Source organism: Patagioenas fasciata, chromosome 8, assembly GCF_037038585.1.
Source record: "Patagioenas fasciata isolate bPatFas1 chromosome 8, bPatFas1.hap1, whole genome shotgun sequence".
In the NCBI taxonomy this organism is placed as follows: domain Eukaryota; kingdom Metazoa; phylum Chordata; class Aves; order Columbiformes; family Columbidae; genus Patagioenas; species Patagioenas fasciata.
The window spans coordinates 14936295-14961882 of NC_092527.1; the positions used below are offsets into that span (position 1 = coordinate 14936295).

At 41.0% G+C, this 25588-nt stretch overlaps 1 protein-coding gene across 12 annotated transcripts in view; it reads left to right on the forward strand.

Annotated features, from left to right (window-relative positions):
• ZMIZ1 (zinc finger MIZ-type containing 1) overlaps window positions 1-24961 on the forward strand; it is a 345891-nt gene extending 320930 nt beyond the window's left edge. For all 12 annotated transcript variants that reach the window (XM_071811737.1, XM_065843042.2, XM_065843046.2 and 9 more), the window contains 9 exons: window positions 1565-1775; window positions 2950-3055; window positions 3616-3776; window positions 4080-4147; window positions 7255-7323; window positions 7850-8097; window positions 11133-11296; window positions 17096-17344; window positions 20525-24961. In XM_071811737.1, the coding sequence (XP_071667838.1) occupies window positions 1565-1775; window positions 2950-3055; window positions 3616-3776; window positions 4080-4147; window positions 7255-7323; window positions 7850-8097; window positions 11133-11296; window positions 17096-17344; window positions 20525-20632 (1384 nt within the window). In that variant the 3' untranslated portion in view covers window positions 20633-24961. The remainder of the gene's footprint in view (window positions 1-1564; window positions 1776-2949; window positions 3056-3615; window positions 3777-4079; window positions 4148-7254; window positions 7324-7849; window positions 8098-11132; window positions 11297-17095; window positions 17345-20524) is intronic.
• Window positions 24962-25588: the final 627 nt, after the last annotated feature.

The following is a 25588-nucleotide window of genomic DNA, read 5'->3' on the forward strand; positions in this document are numbered from 1 at the left end:
GAGAATGGTGGAATCGAGCCAATTCGTAACACTTCTTTGCCAGTTAAAATTCTCAGCAAAACCTCTCACACGTACACACATAACGAACAGCAATGCAACTATTTTTCTCCCCACTGGGAACTTTTCACAGTTACGAGAAACAGAAAGGTTGAAGGCAGGAAAAATGTCGCCTTGAAGCTGGTTCAGTCTTAGCACTGCTCAGTTATTAATAGCATCCCACGATGGAGACACTGCATGCTGAGGACATGAGGGTCTCCTGAGCTGTCACCACTCTGTGACATTCAGCAGGCCTGCTCGTTGTCCTCGGGAACACACTTAATCTGCTTGGGTTTTATCTCAGAGGTACCAAGGTTTGCGTCCCTCCGCATTTGGGTGGCTATGGTCTGTTCGCATGAGGTGAGAATCTCCAGTGGACCTTGCAGAGAGAGCTTTCAAAAAAATTGTTAATAAAATATTGGGAAGAAAAGACTGCTGTGTTAGAAGGTCGGGTAACCTTTCATTTTTATAAAAAACCATATTTTTATCCAGTGCTAAATCTTGATGTTTTGAAATCCAGAAAAGGCGATGTTAAGTCAGAATTGAAATCTCTGGTTTCGGATAAGGAAAATGGCAGTTGGGGTGATGATCCCCTGAATGAGCTGTTCCTTATGGATCTTACAAAGGTATTTTCCTTCAGGCAAGATGAAGAAATGAGCACCTAGACTTTCAAGCATAAAAGATAAACATTCAGCTGTCTTTTGCTATCATGAACAGCAGAATCGTGACGTTTCAGTTCAGTTCTTCGTTTTCTTTTATATCTCTTCTTCAAATTACTCATTCCTAACACAAGGTTAACATCCATGTATGAAACTTAAGTCATAGTCTCTACCCACTTTATTTGTGATTAACTTAATCTCAGCCTTTTCCTCTTTTAGGGGTGTTATGAACTAATTTTTCAGGAGCAAAATTGTGTGTGGTCGTTATTATTGGAGAGGTGGGAGGAATTCATGCTCTGAACGAAGGTCTAAATTGGGTAGCTTTAATCCACCACTGTGTTAATCTGGAATCACAGAAACACAGGGCATGAGACACAGGTCATTTTATCTTAGTTGATTTACTTGTTCTGAGGCAAGACTAGCCGTACCTGTATTTTATCTGACAAGTGTTCATTCAAATGCTCTTTTAAATGCTCTGAAGTAGTGAAGAATCCAGACTGGAAGCACAACCCACTGCAGCGCATCACTTTTTTGTTCTTAACTCTTAGCACACAGAAAGGACCTACTTGATGTTAGCATTTTTCTTTCTGCAGGATCATTCCATGGTCTAGTTCTGCAAAGTGCTTTGAGATGTTCCATTGGCAAGTCCTTAATAAGCATAAAACGTTAACAACTTTGTAGCATGCTTGCATCATTAATTCATCATGACTTGCTTTTGTTAAGGCTTTTATGAAGAAAGTATGTTATATCCTTTCCTGGCAGTAACTCTAGAAAAATAATCTGATTGATAAAAAGCATTCCTAGCATCAACCAACCTCCCCCTGCAATGTGAAGCAAAGTTAAAAGAAGATTTATTGGTTGTTGTACAGGTCTGACTTGGAATTACAGTTCAAGTGCTATCACCACGAAGACAGACAAATGAACACAAACTGGCCAGCATCAGTCCAGGTCAGCGTTAATGCAACCCCACTTACCATCGAGCGTGGTGACAACAAGACATCTCATAAACCTCTGCACCTAAAGCACGTCTGCCAGCCAGGAAGAAACACGATTCAAATTACAGTCACAGCATGCTGTTGTGTAAGTATGCTGAGCTCGCGGCTGCAGCTGCTGATGCTGAGTTTGCTGTTTAGCACAGTTTGCAAATGTTGCCTTAGCTGAAAGAGCCTTACTCTCGTTTTTTTCCATGCATTTTTCTGATAAGCTGCTTGTTTGATGATGTTGGCACAGTCAGAGTGCTAATATGGAAATATTTGCTACTGAATTATTGTGGAATGTAGTGGTGTCCATCCGATGTCTCTGAAAAGGCTTGTGGTCTAGGGCAGGAAGGGAGTTTGATCTCCTACCTGTTTCACTTGTGCCTCTGTAACAAGGTGGCTGAAGTCTATTCATGTAGATTATTGTGATACAGACTGTTGTCCGGTACTAACGTCACTTACTTAGGATATTAAACTGTGTTTGGTTTGACCTGAGAACATCAACACTGTAATCACTGGTGGTGGTGATGATTTTTCAAGTAGCTTTTCAGATGAAAAACTTTCCACACTCTCCTTTTCCATGGTTTAGGACAAGGTTCAGGGACAAGTACCGTATTTTTAATGCATACTGTTGCACACGTACAGTCTGAGCTTCTGACTGTTCTGCTGTCACTGACAAGAAAGCAAGCTGTTACCTCTCCCAAGGTGACAGTGTGAGACACTTTGACAAGAAGCCATCCACTCATTTTGCTTTACTTCACACTGATGTTTCTTCACATAATGTCATTTATCTCGTGGCTAAGAGCAGGGGCAGCATCCCAGGAATCCACAATGAGTTCTATGTTGGGGAAGAAGATTCAGTTGGTTCCAGAAACATCAGTAGCAAATCATTTTTGCAACTCACAACATAGTCTGAGGGCAGGCAGGTAGGCTAGACTGTGTCAAAGAATCCAGGGTTTTAAAAATAAACGCTGATGTCAGAGATGAATGCATCAGCCTTATGTGTTCTGAATATTAAGGAGGGAGAAAATGCAGAAAATCTTTGCTTTTTTGAAAGCACTTGTATACGTTATGCTCCTGGAGCGTGGAACAACACACTGCGCAGTGTGCCGTGTCCCTGAGGGAGCGCATGTGTGCAGCCGAGCAGAACAGCTTTTGTATTTTAGCATCAGGCTCTTACAGAGGCCACGTGTGCAAGGGAAGGAGGCAACTCTGTTCCGCAGTGTATTTACCCTGTGCCTTTGCTTCTCTTGGTAACAAAATGTGTTTTCTTTCAGTCACACTTGTTCGTGTTGCAGTTGGTACACCGGCCATCAGTTCGCTCCGTACTTCAAGGTCTACTAAAGAAGCGCCTCCTCCCAGCAGAACATTGTATCACTAAGAGTGAGTTTTCATTTTGTGCTGGGATGACTTTCCAGAATGCCAATGTTGAGTTGTGATAAGCTATTTCTACCTAAGGTTGACTTGTTATTGCGAACTTTAAGCTGCGCTTGTTAGGAATGTCCAGGACATCCTGTGTGTAGATTAAATCCTGGGTATTCTCAAAAGTTTGAGGGCTATTTGGCTGGGGGTAAGAAAGTACCAAGGACACAAGCTTAGTTCCCAAAAAGGACTCTTCCATTCCAGGAGAAAATCCCTGTGGCTTTTCCCTCATGTTTGTTTTTGACTGAAAGTCCTGTTTAGAAAGATTATTCTTTCTTTATTTTGGGCTGCTAAGTGCTTGTATGGCAATTTATTTGGTTGAGAGTGCAGCTGATATGCATGTGTGTGATGGTTTGTCTGTTCAGGAGCATGTTCTAAATTGCACAGAATGCACTGATGTGGATAAATTGTCCATTAAATTGACCTTTAAAGGTTGAAGTGTCGGTCTTTCAGATGTCGACGTTAGCATTTACAGTACACTTGTGTTTTCTCACACATACACGTATCTTCTTCATAAACAGTCAAGAGGAACTTCAGTAGCGTAGCAGCTTCCTCTGGCAACGCGACACTAAATGGGGAAGATGGAGTAGAGCAAACTGCGATTAAAGTGTCTCTGAAGTGTCCGATCACATTCCGGCGGATTCAGCTCCCAGCAAGGGGTCACGATTGCAAGCACGTACAAGTGAGTAGACACCAGTGGCCTGGCAGTATTTTGCAGTACCTTTAGCTTGGTTATCATATGAGAGAACCTAATGAAATGGGATTTCTCTGTATCTTTGAATCTAAATAATTAACAATATGTTTACATTTAATGTAGAGGGAGAAAGTAGGCTATTTGGTCTAGTATTCAGTGCTAATAGTATTGTTTTCGTGGCAGTTTCACTTTTGTCCCACTGATTCAGTTAATACAGTATTTTCCTTTTTCCTTTGTTTTGTTTTTTTCTTTTTTGTTTTTATTTCTTCTTTGTTTCTTTCTGATACCTAGTGCTTTGATCTGGAATCTTACTTGCAACTGAACTGTGAAAGAGGAACCTGGAGGTGTCCAGTATGCAAGTAAGTGCAACCGTACTACATGAAATGCAGTTGTTGACCAAGTTCACATTATATTTAAGGTCATAGAGGGGAGAAAAAGGAAGTGCAAGGAAATAAGATATATATATATATTTCATTCATCTAATATCATAAAGTCCAGTGAGAATTCTTGCAATATTTCATAAATTGAGGGAGCGTCATAGATGATTAGAAATTTAAAAACAGATAGCAAGGTATTTTCTCACAAAATACGTAATCTGCGAGCTCTCATTACAGGTTATCCATGGGTTGTGTAGAGTTCAAAAAAAGCTCAAATATTTATTGATAGACAGATATTGACATAAATGAATGAACCGGGACTTTTTCTTCCTCTGGATTGTGAAGTATAAACAACTACCAGACAACAACATGCCATGGCAAAACAATAGATAGTCTATTCTAGAGTTATTTTGGTGCTACTGAACTTCAAAATATTAGATTGGTGCAAAAGTAATTGTGATTTTAGGCCATGAATTTTAAATTATTCTAACTAGGCTCAAACACATCTTTATTAATCAAAATGGGAGCTGTTAAAATCAACACATTTTTGCCAACAAGAAGTAAGTTTGTTTATACCTGTAGCATAAAAATCTGTGCTTTGGGATTTGACGAAAGCATTTTCTGCATCTTGCTGGTTGTGGAAGCATTTTCCCTGCAAAAAGTTGTCGAGATGCTTGAAGAAGTGATAGTTGGTTGATGAGAGGTCGGGTGAATATGGCGGGTGAGGCAAAACTTCATAACCCAGTTTGTTGCGCTTTTGAAGTGTTGGTTGTGACACGTGAGGTCAGGCAATGTCATGGAGAAGACTGGGCCCTTTTTGATGACCAATACCAGCTGCAGGTGTTGCAGTTTTTGGTGAATCTCATCAGTTTGCTGAGCTGACTTCTCAGATGGAATGGTTTTGCTGGGATTCAGAAAGCTGGAGAGGATCAGAGTGGCAGCAAACCACGGAACAGTGACTTTGACCTTTTTTTGGTGCAAGTTTGGCTTTGGGAAGTGCTTAGGAGGTTCTTCTCGGCTCATCCATTGGGTTGGTTGTCACTGGTTCTCTCATAAAATCCACTTTTCATTGCACATCACAATCTGATCGAGAAATGGTTCATTGTTGTGTAGAAGAAGAGAAGGTGACACTTCAAAACGATGATTTCTTTGATTTTCAGTCAGCTCATGAGACACCCACTTATTGAGCTTTTTCACCTTTTCAATTTGCTTCAAATGCCGAACGACCGTAGAATGGTCGACGTTGAGTTCTTTATCAACTTCTTGTACAGCTGTAAGATGATCAGCTTTGATGATTGCTCTCAGTTGGTTGTTGTCAACTTGCGATGGCAGCTACTATACTCCTCATCTTCAAGGCTCTCATCTCCTTTGCGAAACTTCTTGACCCACCGCTGCACTGCACATTCGTCAGCAGTTCTTGGGCCAAATGCGTTGTTGATGTTGCAAGTTGTCTCTGCTGCTTTTTGAACTCAAAATAAGAAAATCGCTTGAATTAGCTTTTTGTCTAACATAATTTCCATAGTCTAAAATAAATATAAAATAAACTGCAAGTAATAAGCCAGTAGCAAAAAAAAAATAATCAGAAAACCAGAAAAGCGCATTGAAATTATGTATAACATAACCACATTTATTTAAGACTATATTCCAATATAAGACAGCAAATTTCAACAGTGCAAAAACCACAGTTCCTTTTGTGCCAAGCTATGTGAGGATACTACAGTGTTCAACATGCAGCTGAACATGAAGTGCAGATGCCAAATAACTGTCTCAGGCACTGTCACATAGATATACAGTTAGCGCCAGTGTTCAAGGAGCGGGGGAAGTTTGGAGACTTTAACATTTCCCAGTAATTAGGTAGGCAATGAAGTTGGTTCCTCCAAGGTCAAAGTCAATATCAAGTTCAAATTAAAATGCGAGCAGAAAGCAGGAAGAATTCTAGTCCAGAATAAGGCTGATTTTTAAAAAGATTTCTGAGGAGCAGAATTTTGGAGTGATTGCTTAAAGGAAAAGATGGGTACCTTGCCATACTTCCCACCTTATGTTTTGACCAGAGAGCTAGTATACTGCAGAGGAAGTAGAAAAAGAAGCTTTGAAGTAGTTGCAGTATGCCCATTCTTACATTTAACTGGGCAGCAAGAATCACAGAACATCTGCAGGCCAGGTCGGTGTCTGTAACTTACTGTGCTCAGTTCACAGGGTAACAAGCTTCTTCCAGCCTCAGCTGAGGAGCCAGGGCTGTTCAGCTCAAGCAGCTGTAGCAGCTGGTGCTTTATCTCTGCAAGTCTCCAGTTCAATGCCTGCTGTGCCAGCTGGTGTTTGGTATAGGCAGGAGTGGAGATTGTCCATTCTGCCTGCCTCTGTGGACACTGCAGGCTTGGGACGAGCTTGTTTGGATTACTGTCCATGATTGATACGTATCCTAAAGTGCAGGTACTTTCTCTGAACTCCCTGAATCTTTACGAAGTTAGGCTAAATATATCACAAAAATTGGATGTTTTGCTTCTTTATGTATGTATTCATACATCTAAGCCTAAATGTTTGTCCTGTTTCTCTATGAGTACCTACATTCAGATCTAAGTGTCTACATAACTAAGTAATTTACACTTTCGTTTTTTTTTTCTGTCCCTGACTGTGCTGAGCATAAGTAAAATAGCTGTAGTACTTAGTTACTTTGAAGCCATATTGCTGTGTAGCTCAAAGAAACCCCATCCAGTTAAAAAAAAAAAGTAGTGCTAAGTGCTAGCTGATGTTCACAGGTGAGATCTGCTGTGTTTGAAAAGCCTTTAAATTCACAATATATTTCATGAAAAAGATATTTAAAGGATATGAACAGCTTGTGGACACACAAAAGTAGATGTCTGTTTATCTCCTATTTGATGTAGAATACTGTTACTTTGGTAATGCAAATGTAGAACTAAAACTGCTTGCCTCAGGTCATTCCTAAATTATGTTACACATAGTAAATTGATGGATTCCAGTCTGCAAGTTTCATCACTAACCTGTCCAGCTTCCATCCCCCTTCTACACATGCGTAGCAATTTTCTAACATAAGGTTGTGGTTTGTTTTTTTTTTTTTTTTTTCTTTTTAGTAAAACTGCTCTGCTGGAGGGCTTGGAGGTTGACCAGTATATGTGGGGTATTCTGAACGCTATACAAAAGTAAGTGAACTCATTAATTTCTCATATCCAAGACTAAGCAACTAGGAGATATGTTAATGAGTACTGAGATAGTCATGCCAAAGTAGGTCTTGGCCATTGAACTTGAATGTTCTATTTCATGGCTTCTTGGTGGAGCTGGTGATACAGTGAATCGGCATCCGTCTGTTTCATGGGTCTTGTTTGAGTTATCTCTCAAAGGCCTCACCAACAAAGCAGAGGAAAGAGTTAGAATGGAGGTTGAAATGCTTTCTTGTATTTACAAATAGTGCCTCAGATACACATATGGTAGACCGCAAAGATATGTTTGGGTTTCATTGTCTGGATAAACACAGAACTGTCCTCTCACAGCTGCCTTTTTTAAAACTTGCTTTTGGCACGTACTTGAGAAGTGAAAGATCTTGAGGTTGTATTATAGTAGAGCATTTCAGAACACTTGTTACCATGCAGATTCTTATGGAAACTTCATCAGAATTGATTAAAACCCCACAAATAGCTAATGTGCTAAAATGTTCACATTATTTTACAGCTCAGAGTTTGAAGAAGTTACCATTGATCCAACTTGCAGTTGGAGGCCGGTCCCTATAAAGTCAGATATTCACATCAAAGATGACCCAGATGGCATTCCCTCAAAAAGATTTAAGACCATGAGTCCAAGCCAGATGATCATGCCAAATGTGATGGAGATGATTGCAGCTTTGGGTCCTGGCCCATCACCTTACCCATCCCTACCCCCTCCTCCAGGAGGCAACAACTCCACCGAATATGGTAACCAAGGTTAGTTTTACAACTTCATGCACCTGGGTGGTAACTCTAGAAGTCAGTGGTTCAGTCAGCTTTGTGATTCAGGTATGTCAGTGCATCTTCTCAGGGAGATGCACAAGGGAGGCAAATTATACAGCTGCAATTCTGAAATTCTGCATCAGTCTTCTCATTTAAGATTCATCCGTTTAGAGCAAAATGTATTTTAATTAATTGGTGCTTGTCACATTTATTGCCATGTAGCCCTCCCTGATTCAACAAAGATTGTGTGTTACCTTACATATTTATGCCCTGACACAATATACATCTTTCCTCCTTTTTACTGTCCATTTTCCTTCTGTTCCACTCTCATTCAAGCGAAGGCTCCTAATGCTACAGAAGTTACAAACTAGAGAACCTTACCCATTAACCCTACCCTTTGGGCCACTAAGTTTAATTTGTGTCCAGGTGGGTGACCTTTGCTAGGCCACCCAGAAAGTGGATGACTTTTAAAGAGCTTTTTCCTGCTTTGCAAACACCTTTGCATTAGAAAGTTACTTTTGAGTTCCTCTACCCATGTGCTGCCAGATTGACAAATGGGGAACTAAATACAGGCAGTGGAGATAGGTTTTCAAATGACTGGTATATTGTGAATAACTCAATTATGGTGACAATTCTGAAAATATGAAACCAGAGACTGTTCCTTTTGCAAGTAATAGGATATGACTCAGTTCAGCTCTGGGAAAAGACCAACTGTTCACACCATCAAAATCCCCAAATTGATTACCGGGTGATATATGTGCTTTTTGCAGGCATTTGAAGAAAACTATAGATTTCATGCAGAAGGTGGTTAATTTGCTCCGGTGACTGCAAAACTGATGACAGACAATAAAACTTTTTAGGTTTCCAAACAGATGAATGATTACTGTAACAAAGCCAAGAGCACTGAATCACAAATTTTTCAGTCATTTAGCAGGAGTGAAGTGCAGTCACAGCTTGAGAACAGAGCCATCTATTCTTCATCATCTTTCTAGCTCGCAGTCAGGAACGGACAGGGTAGTCATGTCAAGTGGGGTTTAGGGTTTGTGTAACAATTGCTGCCTGGACTGTTACTTCCCTGCCTTCCTCTGTGGATCCTGCAGTAGGGGTAGTCATTACCTCTTGGAGCCCTGACTCATCACTGGCAGGTGAAACCCATGCTCTCCTGTTTCCCCTGCTATAGGCATATCAGTGCCCAGCACCAGATTGTCCTCAATTCCTTTATGGGTCTGTCCCTTGGCATGTGGCACAGCTCTTGCCCCAGAGAAGGGCATAGTGCTGCGTGGGTGTAACTCCCTGGCCGTGCATCTTCATTCTCCATCAATATGTGCCCTGAAACTTGGTGTTCAGAATTGGGTAATGTCCTCTGATTAACAGTACTCTAGAGCAAAGTAGTAGTAGTAGTAGTACTCCTGTGGTTTATGTTTGTTTATTTGGGTTTGACAGGAAGCATACTGAAGTTTAATTTGCAAATATAATAAGTACTCAGTAATACAAGACCTTATTCCAGCTCCTTGCTATTAAATCTTTCCGGAAAAGCAAGGCAAGACCAGCTGTATTCTGTGAGACTCATCCAGTCTGCAGATTAACAAAATGAGAATTAGTGAGGCTCTGCAGTATTTACATGATAGATCAAAGTCCTGACTTCTTTGAGAAACACTCTTACATGGCTAATGCCTTCTACTCCTCTGAGATTAAACTTCTGCTCGTGAAGCTCTGCTAAAGACCAAATGATGCAGCTACTTCAGTTTGTCAAACTCCCTTCTTGACTTGGACATTTAAAGCTGCTGTACTTCAGCTGACGAGCTGCAGGCTCTCCCTGCAAGCTCAAAGCTGTTTTATTATTTCAGAGCTCCATATCATCTAGTTCAGATGCTTATATGAAATAGCTGGGTGGCTTTAGTTCAATTTTTGCTGTTTGTAGCAAGTGAGACACCAGAATGGGTATCTCAGTCGGAAATGTTAACAGAGGGATCTGGACAGAAAAAAATATGGAGAGTAAAATCCCTGTATTGGGATACATGCTTGCTTTAGAATTCAAGTGAGGATCACTGGGCTGAGGTGAGATGGATCAAAGCATACCAATGATGGCCATGCAGTATTTGTTCAGCAGATCAGCAGGGGACTCCAGGCTTCTTGCTAGATGGGAGATGTATGGGAGTAAATCCAGATCATTTATTCTGAATTGATGTGAAATTTGGACAACATAATTTCAGGCTGAAATTTGGTAGATTTAATAAATTCTCTAGTTTTTCCGTTACAAGCATGCACATGCACATGCTGAAACACAGGCTAAAGGCAGCCAGTTTGTAACTCTGAAAATGAGAAGAATAGATGCGAGAGGGGAAAGCTGATGTTTGTATTTGCAGACAATCAAGTGAATTCTACTGGGTTTTGTGGCAGCAAGTAGAATTACATCACAAACCCTGATTAGATGTGAGGGCCTCTTCTGAGCTATTTTAATGGAAGCTGCCTGTTTATACTGGAGAAGAGGAGGTAAAATAGATGCTGTGCTATGAACTGGTACTGTAGCATCTTCCTGGTACAGTTCTGTCAATTAGCTTCATCAGAAACTCAAGCAATGCTGCAGCCTTACTTGAGTATGTACAAGTGTAGACATAAATAACACATCTGTCATATAAATCGTTTTGGATTTGGGCAGCCAGTCTCAGTTGGACTGAGATGCTCCCGGATGCAAATATTCCATGGGATCTAATATACCTTTCAGTTCTTGGCTTGGTTATGTGGTGACTTGACAGTGGTTTTTCAAAGTGGTGGCAGTTTTCAATTAGTTAAAACGTGTACGTGAGTTATTACAGCAGCCAGTATTTGGAAGATGGGTGCATCTTTTTCCTCTGTATCCCTCCAGCTCAGCCCAGCAGTGGGCAGCAGAGCGTTGTCATGTTCGGTGTTGCAGTGTTCCTGTGCTGGGCAGGGAGGATGCCCTGCTGCATGGCTTTTGCACCGTACTCTGAGAGATCAATGTTGGGAAAGAAGGAGTTTATTTCATATCGCATCTGTTTCTCTTTTAGGCAACAGTTACCAAGGTCATGGCAATTTCGACTTCCCACACGGGAATCCTGGTGGCACGTCTATGAATGACTTCATGCATGGGCCACAGCTGTCACATCCCCCAGACATGCCAAGCAGCATGGCAGCTCTCGACAAACCTCTCAGCCACCCCATGCAGGAATCTGTAAGTAATGGTGCTGCAGACATAGATTTTTCCTTTGTCGGGGTAAGGAGCTCTCACCCAGCTAACAGCCTTGCCTTGTGAACTGCTTTTACTTTTTGTGGAGTCCTCACTTTGGAAGTTTGTGAAATAGAGTAGTCCTGAGAAATGCCAAAAATTCCATTTTTGGTTTCTAACCTTTTTGAGTTTTTGGAGAAGCATTTATGAGCTTTTTGAATTGTCATTTTAAGGTTTTTTTTATCTGAAAGAGACAACCTGGCTTGGTGTGCTGTGTTAATGATTGTGCTTTGCTCTGACACCTGAAAAAAACTAGGCTTCATTCCCTAGGCCAGCAGGATCTGTGAATATCCATCTTCAGCAGACAGCTTGTTACAGCAAGACATGGACTGACTTCAAAGCAGGGACAATATCTTCCCTGGCTTTGCCCCTGAGGACAAAATTTGCATCAAAGTGTTTTGAGGGAGAATTCTACCCAAGTAGCATGAAAGGCACTTTTAACCTGTTGGGAATAGGACAAGCCTGTAGATTTCAAGGAGAGATGCAACCACTGGTCTGAGAGTGTATCAACATAAGAGACTGAAAAATAGAGGTCCTTCAGGTCTCAAATGGAGTGGCAAAACTGTGCGTTGGAAAAACAGCTTTGTCAGAACACCGAGTTTCATATATGGAACTTTATATATCTCCAGAAAATGCAGTACTGTGACAGCTAGGTGATAGAAAAGCTACCAGCAGCATTTAGCTCTCAGGCATGGCTAGTCATCTGTTTTAATTCTGGGGAGTGTGTGTTTATATATCCTTTTATGTTCATTTAAGTTACAGGGCAGGGGCTGTTACCTCACAGGAAGGATGTTTAACTTGACAAGTCATCTGTGCCGTGTCTTTAGCGAATACTAGAAAGTACAATTTCAGAATGTAATGAGGAAATGTGGTAGCAGATGCTCGGCAAAAGCCTACTCGGTGTCTCCTGTAGCTGGCAGTGGATTTTGCAGGGAGGATGGTGAGAAATGGAAAGAGAGTGGAGAGACAGTTCTTAGTATAGCTTGGAGAGAGCCCAAGTAACAACACTGTCTGCAAAGGCAGAGTCCAGAAACCATAACAACTTTACCACTTTACAGGCTAATAAAGGACAGAACAAACATGCTGTAAACTTAATTTTATGTTGGCAAATTCCACATACACAGCTTAAAGAGCAGCCTGAATTATCTGCATCAGAACCTACCATACAGTATTAGAATATAGTAGTGAGGGGAAATGCTACCAACCTGATACACTTACAGCTGCTTTCCTTTGAATCCAGCCACAGGGAATTATTCTTTGCCTCCTGTTACCTGACACCTATCTCTTGAGTTCATCAGTTAGCTGCTACACCTTTGCTGTAGTAGTTGCCCCAGTGAAATTTCTGGAGTGGTAAGATATGAATGTTTGAATATGAAAGTGAAGCATTTGTGGTTTTCTGAAGATGAGAGGATGAGTGCTTAAAAACGCTAGCAAAGGTACAAGTTGCTCAAGGCCATGCATGTTGCAGAGTTGTAAGAGGGCATTTGGGCAAATGTTAATAGATTTTTGGTTCTGTGGGCCAGGCTGTAGCAAATCTGGTTATGACAGCTGGTGATTGGAGTAAACCTTTGCCTCACTTCTGCCTCATCTGTCATGGTATGCAAGCTATACTGTTTGGGAATGGCAAGCGGCACTAAAGCAGGCTCCACCTAGTTTATGTCAATGGCTGATTTTCTCTAATGAGGATCAATTTTCAGGTCTGTTGGCACAAGGGAGTTAGACTGACCTTGTTAGTGCTCCCACACAGCTTTTTCAGTATTACAAAGTCTCTACTTTTGTCTTTCTTTTTCTCTGTCTTTTCTTCTCTCTCAAAAATGAACTGTTTGTCTGTACCAGACACTCAAGAAAGGCACCTTTAAAATTACTGCTTTTAGAGAAATGCATGCCATTAACACATTCCAAAATTGTGTAGCTGAATGTCTTTGGACAGAAATCTCTTTACGAAAATAACTATAGATCACATTGCGTAGTTGAACTAAAGTTTTAAGATGTTGCCTGTGCTCTTGTCTGGCTTTCTGTCTTTCCTTTTTATACACTTAAGGTGTGTTTTGTTTACATGTACTATTTGCTTCGACTGGTGTTTACAAGGTGAGTGAGGATCAGATGTTTGGTCCTTTTGGACCCAGCCTCTCTCTCTAACTGGAGCTGAATGCTGCTGAGGAAGCTCCTGATTTTCCTATTATGAAGATTTACAGGGTGTTTCAAAAAGATGGACCCAGTTGCAGAGATTCAGTGATCTCAAATTTGGTCCATCTTTTTGAAACACCCTGTATATAATGGTAGGTGGAGAAAGTTGATCCCTCCAAGACATACTCCATAGGTTGCTCCAGGAAATGCAGACGTGTTTGCCCAGTATATGTAGGGTTGGGTAACCAGCACTGGATCAACAGAACTACCTTCTCTCAACAATGCTGTTCCACTCCTCTGGAAGACAAAAATCAAGACCTGAAAGGTGGCTAAAAGTAATACCTCTTTCTTGGTGTAAAGTGTTGTGAGAATTGTAGAACAGATGCTTGTATGTCAGTGCATGACTGCTACAAAATAGCTGCCACAATTGCATCATGTTTGTTCTCAGCACACGTAAATAAGTTACAGACAAAGGTGAATTCAGAGTTAGCTCTAGCTTAGTGCTTATTGCAAGCAGTATAAGGAATAGTACATGACTGAGCAATGGATGATTATGCCATAGTTCCACATACACAGTGAAGTGATACGAGCTGGTGCCACTGTGAAAAGCCATTGCTCGTGTTTCTATTTTCACTTTTCTTGTATCTCACACCAGCACATGTGTTATTGCAGGCATGAAGTGATCTGGATCTGGGTACTGATGTGATGGAAAACTAATTCAGAGTGGGACGAAAAGAACTTTAGCTTTGACCCATGTTACGTCCCCAGATGAAGTTCACTGCATGTCTGCAAGGATGTTCGTGAGGGTTTGGAGGGGAAAAGTGCCCAGGAACTGCAGCAGGGCAAGATGGCATCTTCCAGTGGTGCTGCCAGCTAGCCCAGCAAATGAGTTGGTAAAACTATGACCCCAAAAATGGAGAGAGATATAAACCATAATCATAACCTGCTGATCTTTTTTCTCACTATCAGTTTTCTCCTGAGATGAAAGGAATATTGTTCTGCAGCTGTGAGGCCCCGTTGCTTTGCAGCTATACATCTCAGCACTCCTAGAGGTCACTGTTGGGCTCATAAAGAGTTGTGCTTTGTGCTATTAAGCTGAAGCTGTCATTGTGTCTGCTGTAAGCTTTCGTTTTATAGACTGTGAACGTTTTAAGAGCATCAGAGTTTACACTCCCCGAACCAACTCTGGATTACATTGCTATGTAAGCAAGGGGAACTTTGTCAGACTCCGCGTTCATAGCATGGGTTAGAGTTAAAATACAGTGATGGGAGATGCAGACACAAGCTGAACATGCACAAAGTGTATTGCTTAGAATGTTTTTGCACCATGGTGACCTTATCATCAGTTAGGTGAGTGCAAATAGAAAAATATTTAAGTCCAGAGCATTTTGTTTTCTCACGCTTAGGCTGATGGGGGGAACCTGTGGCCTAAGTCAGGTGGATGTGAAACCTGTGAAGGCTGTTTAAGATTATGGTAGCCCTCAGTCATACAGTGAACAATTATTCCCTGTCCAGTAGATGTCTCAGGGCCCAAGATACTCCCTTATCAATTAAATATTTATATATATAAAAATATTGCATATATGAATATGAGGTGGAATTTCTTACCTGTTTGTTTTGAAGTAGGTCTGAGAAGGTATGATACCTCTTGGTTTAAATAATTATTGATATAAACATATCAGTATGACTCTTGCTTTGTGCATTCCGGGATAAATTTAAGAGGCTATTTGAGATAATCCTGTTTTGCTTTGTTTTTTCTGGAAATTGCTTTCACACTTTAGCAACACTGTCTTAAATTGCTTTTTACTTTCTCTTATTATTAAGCTTAATTTCCACACTTTCTGTTGCACGTGTCCTCAATGGATGAAGAGGGAAACAATACTATTTATAGTATAGACCTCTACTTTCGCTTGGACTTCTGCAAAGTTTTTAGGCTGCAGATTCATTTGCATTAATGTGTGGTCTGTGGGCAGATTTTGTACAAGTTTACCCCTAAAGTACCAACAGTAATGTTACAGGATACTTTTCAGGTAGTTGAACTGTGACCCTAAAGGAGAGAAAAGTGTGTATCAGTACTTTTTAACAGTTACTTTGAACTCTTATATGGGAAAGAGGCCCAAATGTGGTGTGGCAGATAGAATCCTGCTCATTTCCACCATCCTTCATACTACCAAAGTACTGAAAAGCACCTCCGTGTAGCTGAGTACGAGTGTCCCAATGGATCAGTATTCAGGTTTCAGTTTTCATAAGAGTGGTGAAATGTATTTTTTTTAAAATGCTTGTTTCTGTATTTTTTTTTTAAATTTTGTGGGAACATTTTAATTAAGTCTTGTAATAACCTCCCTTTTGCTTTCCAAAACTGAAGAATAGGTTAAAATAACCTTGCGGTTTACTGTGCTATGAAAGGGTCAATACTGACATAGTGTTTTGCCGGTTTCTGTTGGCTTGGCTGGATAAATTTCATGCTGTTGTTGTATGTATCTGTTCTTTGATTTCAGCTCCCCGTTGTGGCAACATGTAGCATTCCTCAAAAAATGTTTACATTTTTTGCTTCTCCATATACCAAATTAACATGAGACTTCTGATTCTGAAGCATTCAGGCACTTCTTTCTCATGGCACCAAGGTCAAGCCCCAGAGAATCTACTAGCGTTAAATGTGACATGCAGCAGAACAAAGAGTTGGGCTTGTGCATTTTTGTTGCTTCTCTGTCATGTGAGAAAGACTTTTCCTCCATTCTTCCATAATAGGGTTTGGAAGATGTGTGTGGTTTGGTAGTTTATTCTTCACAGAAAACATAAAAAATACTAAGCTTTTGCTAGAGAACTTACCTGTAGCATGAATACAAAACTGAAGTGTGATCGCTAGCTTACTTTAAGGTAATGCATTTTCCTTTGCAGTTGGCAGGTGTGCGGCACCTCCAGCAGCTCTGGAGGTCGCGAGCTGAGCCGACTTGGGTTTTGTCAACCATCAGAACCCATGAATATCAGCAAGGAAAAGCTTCAGCCCTTAAAAAGGGGGTGTTGCGTCCTGCAAAGAAAAGGAGGGGATGAGTGGGGAAGGGGCTGGTGTTTGCATAATTTTTGCTGAACCACAAACAGGCAGTGATGTCAGGAAGCTGCCCAGTAAGGGAGCTGAGCAGAAGTGATCCATTTTCTTGGTTAATCAGTTTCATGGCATAGGGATCGCTATTCAACAAATTCTCCATTCGTTCGTGGAATTCTTAAGGGCAAAAGCATCTGCCTTGCTAATGCTGAGCAGCACCCATAAGCCTCCTTCCCTCCTCTTTGGGGTTCATTATTTTGCATCTTCAGGTGCAGTTCCCCACATCACAGGGAAGCAAACCAACAGCACAAATCCAACGTGTTCTTCTCACCCTTGCAGATAACCTTCAAAAAGCCGAAACGCTCCCTCCAGCATTGGGATATGGAGTTTTCTTTTCCAGTTGCGCTTTTTTTAATTTCTTTTTTTGTGTGTATTGTTTTTTGTTGTTGTTGTCGTTGCGTGTGTCTTTTTGTTTAAGTTATTTCGTTTTGTAACATGTGGTTTCAGAGTCAGGCACCGCGAGCACTGTACCTTGTGGCCTCACTTTCTTTTCCTGCTTTTTTCCTCCTCCGCAGATCCCTCATCCCGGCAGCACTGATCAGTCCCATACTTCCATGCAGCAAGGTTTGCACGTCCCTCACCCCAGCAGCCAGTCAGGGCAGCCATTACATCACAGCGGGCCTCCTACCCAGCAGTCCCGGCAGCCGCCCCCGGCCGCTTCTAGCAACCATCCACACAGTGACCTGACCTTTAATCCCTCCTCAGCCTTAGAGGGTCAGGCTGGTGGACAGGGAGCACCCGACATGCCGGAGCCCTCGCTGGATGTAAGTCTTGTGTCATACTATCATCTGCCTGCCGTGGCGTCTGCTTTGCATTGCGGTGGGAGGGCGGGGAGGGCAGGGGACGGGGACGCTTCCACAGCACATGCCATCCTCTCATGCTTTGGTACGTGGGCGCTGCAGCCGAGGTGACAGGGCGCTCCTGGCTTGCTGGGGGAATGGTTCTGCTTTGAGCAGCTGCGTGGTGTGCGAGACGTGGCCTCTTTCTAGCACCGAGGCAGGCATTTCTTCAGACGGCCATTCGGGCACTGGGCTGGGAGCCACGTCCTGCCTTCCCCTCGTTGGCGGGGTCTCCCGGGTGCTCCTCCTGAGCCTGAAGCCGTCGCAGTGCCTGAGGAAGGATGCAGCTGTGTGTGGTTCTGGTCTGTGCTGGCCCATCCCATGGCACTGTCCCTGCTCCCTACAGCCAAAATCAGGCTGTGCCCATCTGTCAGCAGCACAAGTCCTTCCCCCCGCTACGCCACGTAGGAAAATAAACAATAAGGGCGTCTTCTGTCTCCTTAGCCACTGTGGGGGTGAGCTCACAACTAAACAAAGATAAACCTAGCTTTAAGGCCAAAAGTAATCTTCTGTCTCTTACTATCCATTCATTGGAGTTGGAAGCGACTTATCTGAGGTATCGCTCTGGTTAACCACCTCCCTCCCGATATTTAAATTCCTTAGCGCTAGGACTGGATTTTCGTTTGAGTCGTACGTTCCCATGCGTGTAGCTTCTGTCTGTTCCAAAGTCTGCTGCTGCACAGTGTAGTTTTCTGAGAGAAATGTTCGCCTCTGTGCCTTGGATTTGTATCTGTATTTACTGTTGCCGTATCCTTACGTCGTCCCCGTCACACATAAGCACCGTACGGGCAGGCAGTCTGGTAGGGGCAGGGTTAAGGGAGGGATGGATGAATGCTCCTGTTGCAGGAACAGTGCTCCGTGGAGTAACTTCTCTCTGCACCAGGCTGCTGCTGTTTCACACAACACGGTCACGTGCACATCCTTTGGGAACAATAGTTCGTGTGGCAATTAGAGGTCTGAACCCTTAAGGACCCTGGATGAGATATATTAATGGGTGAAATTAAAATGTAATTTTTTCCTTCAAATACTTCAGCAACATAAAGTGTGCTGTTATGGGTCAGGCACCCATTCCTCAGTGAAAGGCAAAGTAGAACAACCTGTACATTTATCACAGTACTGTGGTTATCACTGATGGAGGCACGCTGGATTCTTAATGGGAGACTGAAATTATCTTAGCTAAATGAAAAGGCAAGTGCTGTACAGTGTGAGGAATATAGTTCTTTGAAATATCTGTGAACTCAATCACGATCGAGTGGATTATTTTAATGGATTTAATTTTTGATGTCTGTGTTGTGTAACCAGGCTGAAGGAAGTCCCGTACAGCAAACCAGACAGGACTCTGTTCCATGGTCCTCTCTCTGCTGACACAGTCACATTAATTCTTTAGGACTTCAGTGTGATGCAGTCTAAGGTTTAACCTGGGTTAAAGGATATACCTTGTATAGGTATAGATACAGGTGACCTATGCTTTTACTTCAGACAGCAGAGACACGAGACTCAAATGACTGCTTAGACCTCTCCAGTGTTTGCTTCAGGAGCACAGGGTGCACTTCTCCAAGCTCTCACCCACCCCTGGGTGTCTGAGCTCTGCTCCAGCCCAGCACATCCTTCCTGAGGTCTCTCGCTTCACCCGGCTGTGCTGCCTGGCCCCTCCAGCCAAGGCAGGCCAAGGTCGCCCTCAAGACTTACATACACTGAGCACGTTGTTTAAAACTTTCACCTTCCCAGGGAAAAAAAAAAACAAAACAAAACAAAACAAAAAAATATACAAGAATGGGTCTCAGAGACACGATGTTAAATTTTTAAGAACTGAGATGTAAAATCGTAGGGCAAATTAAACCATTTTTTACTTTGTACACATTTGGTGGGGCTGCAGTTTTCTTTTGGGCTTCTGTACTAGATATTAAAAAAAAAATATGATAGCAAGTGAAATGCATTTAAAAGCCTTATGTCTTTAGCCTAGTACTATGATAATAGCATTTTTACCATGAATAAGAGGAGGTGGTATTTTAAGAAAAGCATTCCTGCTGGGAAATTCTGTTTATGTCAACTTGACACTGCATTTTTTCAAAATGCTTAGGAAGTAATAAACTTCCTTTTGCATTTCATATTTAGGTTATTGAAAAATGTGTTGATCCATATAACATTAGAAGATGAAGCTGCATTTGCACATGAGTAATAGAAGCATATAAATATAACATTTGCATGTTAGATGTGATGTAGTCAAGCTCTTAGTTTTATAGTATTTGAAAACATAGAACAACTTAAAATGAACTTCTTATACCTACTATTACATTAGTTAAAGCAGTCCATATTTTTCTGTCTTTGCTTTAACACAGCACTGAATTTAAAGGGAGTTTTTTACAAACTCTTCCCTGTGGTGTTTATGGTTTTTATATATGACATGTTTCCTTTTGACTGGGACATAGCAAGATGCAGAATAAAGCAGAAAACGTTGCCTTCTACACAGCCCAGGAGTTACGATTTGCTTGTTATTGTCAGGTCAAAAAGAATCTGAGTGATGGTTTGAAAAATTAAATTTTCTATTTGAAACACAGCATTAATAAAAATATAAATAAAAACCCCACAACTATTCCTTTTGATACTTTAGAACATTGTGGAGATTAGTGCATCTTCTCTTGGAGAGGGTGTTATGCCCCTGGCTGTTTAAAATGTCTGGAACTGCTTGATCTCCTTTAAAGCTCAAAAATGTATTACTCAAACTGTAGGTTTCAGGTTTTTATTCAGTGTTTTATACGAAGCTAACATACATAAGGAGCATTAATGGAGAAGTTTTTGTCAGTTTCCCTGGCCAGGAAATATACTTTGTTTATTGATGAACTTTGTGGTGGGGAGGTGGACTGAGAAACCATGATTGAGATGCTAATGTGATTCACAGGTGAAAACTGAGTCACATAGATATTCACAAACAAGCGGATACTGTACCATCTTTGGGTGTTAGGTTTGTGTTACTGCCTTCTGGTTTATTTGGATATATACAGATGAAATCCAGTTTCCAGGAATGTGTGGTATTTAATCCCTTTTTTTTTTTCTCAATTGTGTTTCTGTTATCTGTAATTTTCCTTTTATCTTTATATTTTATAGCTGCTTCCAGAACTCACAAATCCAGATGAGCTACTTTCGTACCTGGATCCTCCTGATTTGCCAAGCAATAGCAATGATGACCTTCTGTCTCTCTTTGAGAACAACTGAAACCATACGTATTCCCCCATCCCTTTCACTTGTTCACACGTGTGTGGCTGCACAGCGAGGAATCTTAACACTCCTTTTCCACAAGAGAAGAAAAAACTCACAACTTGATCCAGTGGTGCACTCCCTGCTTTCTTCATCTCAGAACTGCTTTTGTCAGCTTCAAAGACTGCGAAAGTGACGGGAGAAAAAAATACAGAAACCTAACTAAATGCAGTAATCTCTGAGTCTGCCGTGCTACACGTGACAAAGCAGCAGAGACAGTTGTGCAGCTATTGGAAACCCCATTTGTTGTTCATCCTCTAGAGAGAGAGTTCTGTGATAAACATATTGTGAAGTATCTTGGCAAAACCATATCTTGGCAAGGGAAGAAAAGGCAACAAAATGGAACTGTCTCTAATTGACGCGTCTCAGAGTGTCCTTCCAATGCGTGTTCTTCCATTTATTTGAAACTGTATCTCCCTCCACCCCACCTCCCCTCTGCCTGCCTCCGACCACAGGTTTGTGTTGGAGTGATTGTCCTGGCCACACACAAAAAGAAAAACAAAAACACATACAAAGCTCAAAAAAAAGCACAAATCCTACAGTCAAGTGGCAAAGATAGGGAAGACACACAGGCCTGTCAGAAGGAGCCAGCAGTTTAGCTAACACGACTTCAGTGGCGGAGTCCTGAGAATCTCCAGGCTGCAGCCATGGGTGTTGGTATTTCTGCCCACGCAGGAATCTGAATCGCCTCTTTGCAGAGGATCCCTCTGGCCAAACACACAGATTGGAACCACCCAGGAAAAATAAAAACAAAAATGTTTCCGATGTTTAGGGGTTTTTTTGTAGTTTTGGTTTCAAATCAGTACCGTTGGTGGCCGCGTTAACATCCAGCTGTTGAGATTGCTGTAACAGATCTTTTACCATGTATGCCATGCAGAATGGAAAAGAGAGGGAGGAGGGATGCAAATCAAACTGTTCCTGATTATTACCCACAGCCTTTGGTGCCCCGAGCGTTTGTGTCACTGTCTGTACTGCACAATACATAGTCAGACAAGCCGGGTTGAAGGCAGCCAGGAAATCATTGCAGGATGGAAGGAGCGTAGCATCACTGCATAATTATTTTTAATAATCAGCTTGAGAAGGGGCATTGACATTGGAGAGACATCTTACAGCTTCTTTTTTGCTTTGCATTCCGTTTTCGTGACTGTTACAGATAATTCAGCCTTTTTCTTTTCTCTTCCTTCAGTTTGGTTTTTTTTTTTTTTAAACTGCTGGGATGAGCTTTTTCTCCCGAAGGACTTGGGCATAGGGAGAATAAGTAACTGTTGGTAGATTCCTACTGCCCCCAAGAGACCCTGCTGCCACAATCACTGTCTTGCCCCGTGATCTGTGCTTCTCGTGTGGTTGCTGCTCCTGCATGAGCTTCCTGTTGCTTCTGTGCCCATTTCTGTGCTCTTCGTCTCTCTCTTTCTCTCTCTAATAAATGATGTACAGTAGCTGTGTAAGAAGTGCATGTGTGCCAACTTTGCCCTTGTGGTGCAACATTTCAGCTTTTGCCCACTGTACAGTTATTGGTTTTGTTCCTTTTTGTTACTAAAGCAAAGGTTGACCTTACTCCTTTTCCTCATCGCAGATCCAGTCACATACCCGCCGTTTGCTCACCACAATACATTTTAAACTGAAGTGCCAGGCGAAATTTTGTTCTTTCCTGTCGGTTTGACTAGATAGCTTCCTAGCCCTCTGTGTTTAGTTTGCAGTGCTGTAAATGGCATGCTCTGTGCTTACGACTCTGGATTTGCTTTCCTCACCAAAGTCGTATTTGTAAATTCTTTGCGGTTTTTGTTTTATTTTGCTCTTTTTATTAACGTTTCCCACTACTGCTGTACATGCGTCGTGATATATATATGCTAGTCAGCAGCACCTTGCTGTAGATATTAAAGGAAATGGCAGTTTAGTTCTTTTATTTTCCAGTAGGAGTATTGAATCTGTCAAACATATTATGTAGAGATGGTCCCACACTTATATTTTTCCTGTTTCGAGTTTTTTTAAGAAAGGCGCTGTTCATTATGCAAAATCAATTATTTTAAGAATTGCTATTGTAAATATCTTTGTGAATATTTTAGTATTGTCTTTGATAATATTCAACATTTTCATGATCTGGTTATACTTTTGCTGGTGTTTTTAAATACCTTCTCTGAAGAAAAATATGGGTCCTTTTTTAAAAAAAGAAAATTGAGGGTTCTTTAACAGAATAAGGGAGTTGCTTGTTTTGGTTTTTTTTTCTTCCCCCCACATATTTTCTTTTGATAAATTAGCCCAAATTTCATATTGAATGGTGTGATGGATGAATTGATACACCAGGCAGTACCTGGACAATCGGGGCCCAGCTTTGTTGTGGAAACATAATTATAAGTGATTGCTTAGGGCAAAAAAACCCCAAGTAACCAACCGATGTTCCCTGGTTGTGGGCGACCGTGGGCTGGTGGTGGCAGAGATGTGGTTTGTTTGCCCGGGGGAGCTGAGCACCTGGGAGCAGCTCTGAACAGGTGACGATGCACCGAGGCAAGCAGCGAGTCTGAGGGACCACATTGATGTCACTGCTCTGGTCCCTGAAAAAGGGGCACGGTAACGCCAAGGGATGTCGGTGGGTGAGGGAGGGAAACAGTTACAGTTTTTTATTCTGCTTAGAAGTGTCTTTTTTTTATTATTATTATTATTATGTGGGCTTGACAACCTGTAGAGGTACTCTGCAGAATATTAAAGATAACTTGGTGTAACACATGGTCATGGTGTGGTGCTGCTATCACACAATTCCTCAAAAAGACCATTCTTCAGTTACAGATGTGTTTTGTAGCCGTTTTACTGTAGTATTTTCCCCCTGTATTTTTGCTGCATTGTTTATGTAGGTATTGAAGTCATTTGCAGGGCTGGCTAATGATAAACTGACTTTATGCCCTTAGAGTTTGGGTTTTTTGTTGCAGGGGGGAGGGTGGAGAGTTTCTTAAGCCATAGGTTTGAGAATAAAGATTTTTCACTGTTAGTTGGAACTGGTTGCTCAAACTTTTTTAATTGATTCTATTTAATATGCACAAGCAACTAAGTCACCTGAAATTATTTTTCTCTTAAACACAACATCGTATTTTAAACCAGCTATGTTAAGGATTGACCTTTTGCTAACTGGTAGTATTTAAAAAGTACCTGTTGGAAAGGATGAAGGGAAAAAAAACCCCGCATAAATGTTAGCAATATGTTTGGAGCAGTGTTTGCATCTGCTGTGTAAAATAATAGAGAATTAAAGTGGACGGTTGACATTTTTAAGCTTACAGAAACATTTGGTTTCAAGGCAGAACTTAAAGAGAGAAAATACAATTTTTACCCATCACCCAAATATTAGACATTTGAGACAGTTTAAAAACTTATCTGTCAGCTAAAATCAGGTACTGTATAGTGGAGTCAGTATGAAAAAGCTTCTAAATGAAAATCTAGTTATTTTTTTTATCTGTTCACTGCCGTATTAAAGTTTAGAAAAAGAAACAAACTAGCAAATAGGGTAATCACAGTCATTTCTTTTAAAGCTTAATTATTATATGAAATTCCAGTAGTATTTTTATTCTTCTTTTGTTTGTTTACTTTTTAATTGTTTCCCTATGGAAGTTCATCTGGGAAAGAACCCACAGAGATCTACAGTTCTGCTGCCAAGACATTATTATAGGACTGACAGAGACACGCCAATGTCTGCAGCGGAGACTCAAGGGACAGCTGTACATATGTAAATGACAAATAGAGACATGTTAACAGAAATGCATTCATTTTCCTTGGAATGTGCATTGTTTTTATTTCGCAGGAAAAAAAAAAAGCTTGAAGCTCCATCTTATGTGGAAAATGAATCCTGTTTGTTAGCGTTTGTGGAGTCTCAGCATTTGTTTCACTTTCACTTCTGTAATATACTCTGATCCTTTGTTTTGTTTTATCTACGTGTAATATTTAGCTTACGTGTACTAGTCTATCACCTGTGTATTTTTAGGGTGCTACAGAAATAATGAAGAAAAACACGGGGATTAAAAAAAAAAAAGAAAAAAAAAATTGTAACCAAATTCATACTTTGTACAATTTTTGATATCATGATCAGAGGAGAATTAATGAAAAAAAAGTACAATCTGAAGTAACATGCAAAAATGGCCATTGTCTTTGTTTGTACATTGTATGTACAGTACAATGCAATCATTTCATACTTTAAACTGGTCAGAAAAAATAATTGTGATTTTTAGTCTTGCAAAACTGTATGTAGTTAGATGATGTGACAACCTAATATTTATCTAATAAATATGTATTCAGATGAAACCTGTATATTAGGTGTTCATGTGGTTATTTTGTATTTAAAGATCAAATTATTTGACTATTGCTAGACATTTATATACTCTGTTGTAACACTGAAGTATTCTCATTTGCTCATGTTAATTTTTTTTTCCTAAATAAATTTGCAAAATTAAGGTCTGGCTAATTGGCAGCTGCTTTGTAAATTTGTTAGTTTCTTTCTGAAACAATCAACTTGCCTTTTGCGCTCCCTGGCCGGATAGAAGAAGGTCCGTGAGAAGGTACTGGTGACGTGCAGTTCAGAACGCAGGGTACCGCGTATCACCCAAACAAGTGGCAAGTTATTTGAAATGACACTTTGCGCGATGTAACAGAAAAGGAGGGCTTGTCTCTAGTGCTGCAATACAGGATTATTGTCTAATCCAACACAGTAGATGGTTACCTTTGTCTTCGTTTTAAATTCTCACGAGAATTTAAAACTTCTCATTCAAATTGGAGCCTGTCATTCAAGTGGAAGTAGTGACTTTGGAAGTTGACCAAAATGAGATATTGTTCTTTTAATGCATCCCCATCTTAAAGTTGAAGGACTTGGTTTCAAAATGCAGCCTTTGAGTTACAAAGTCTGCTTAATTATCTGCAAGCAGATGGAATTGTTACGCA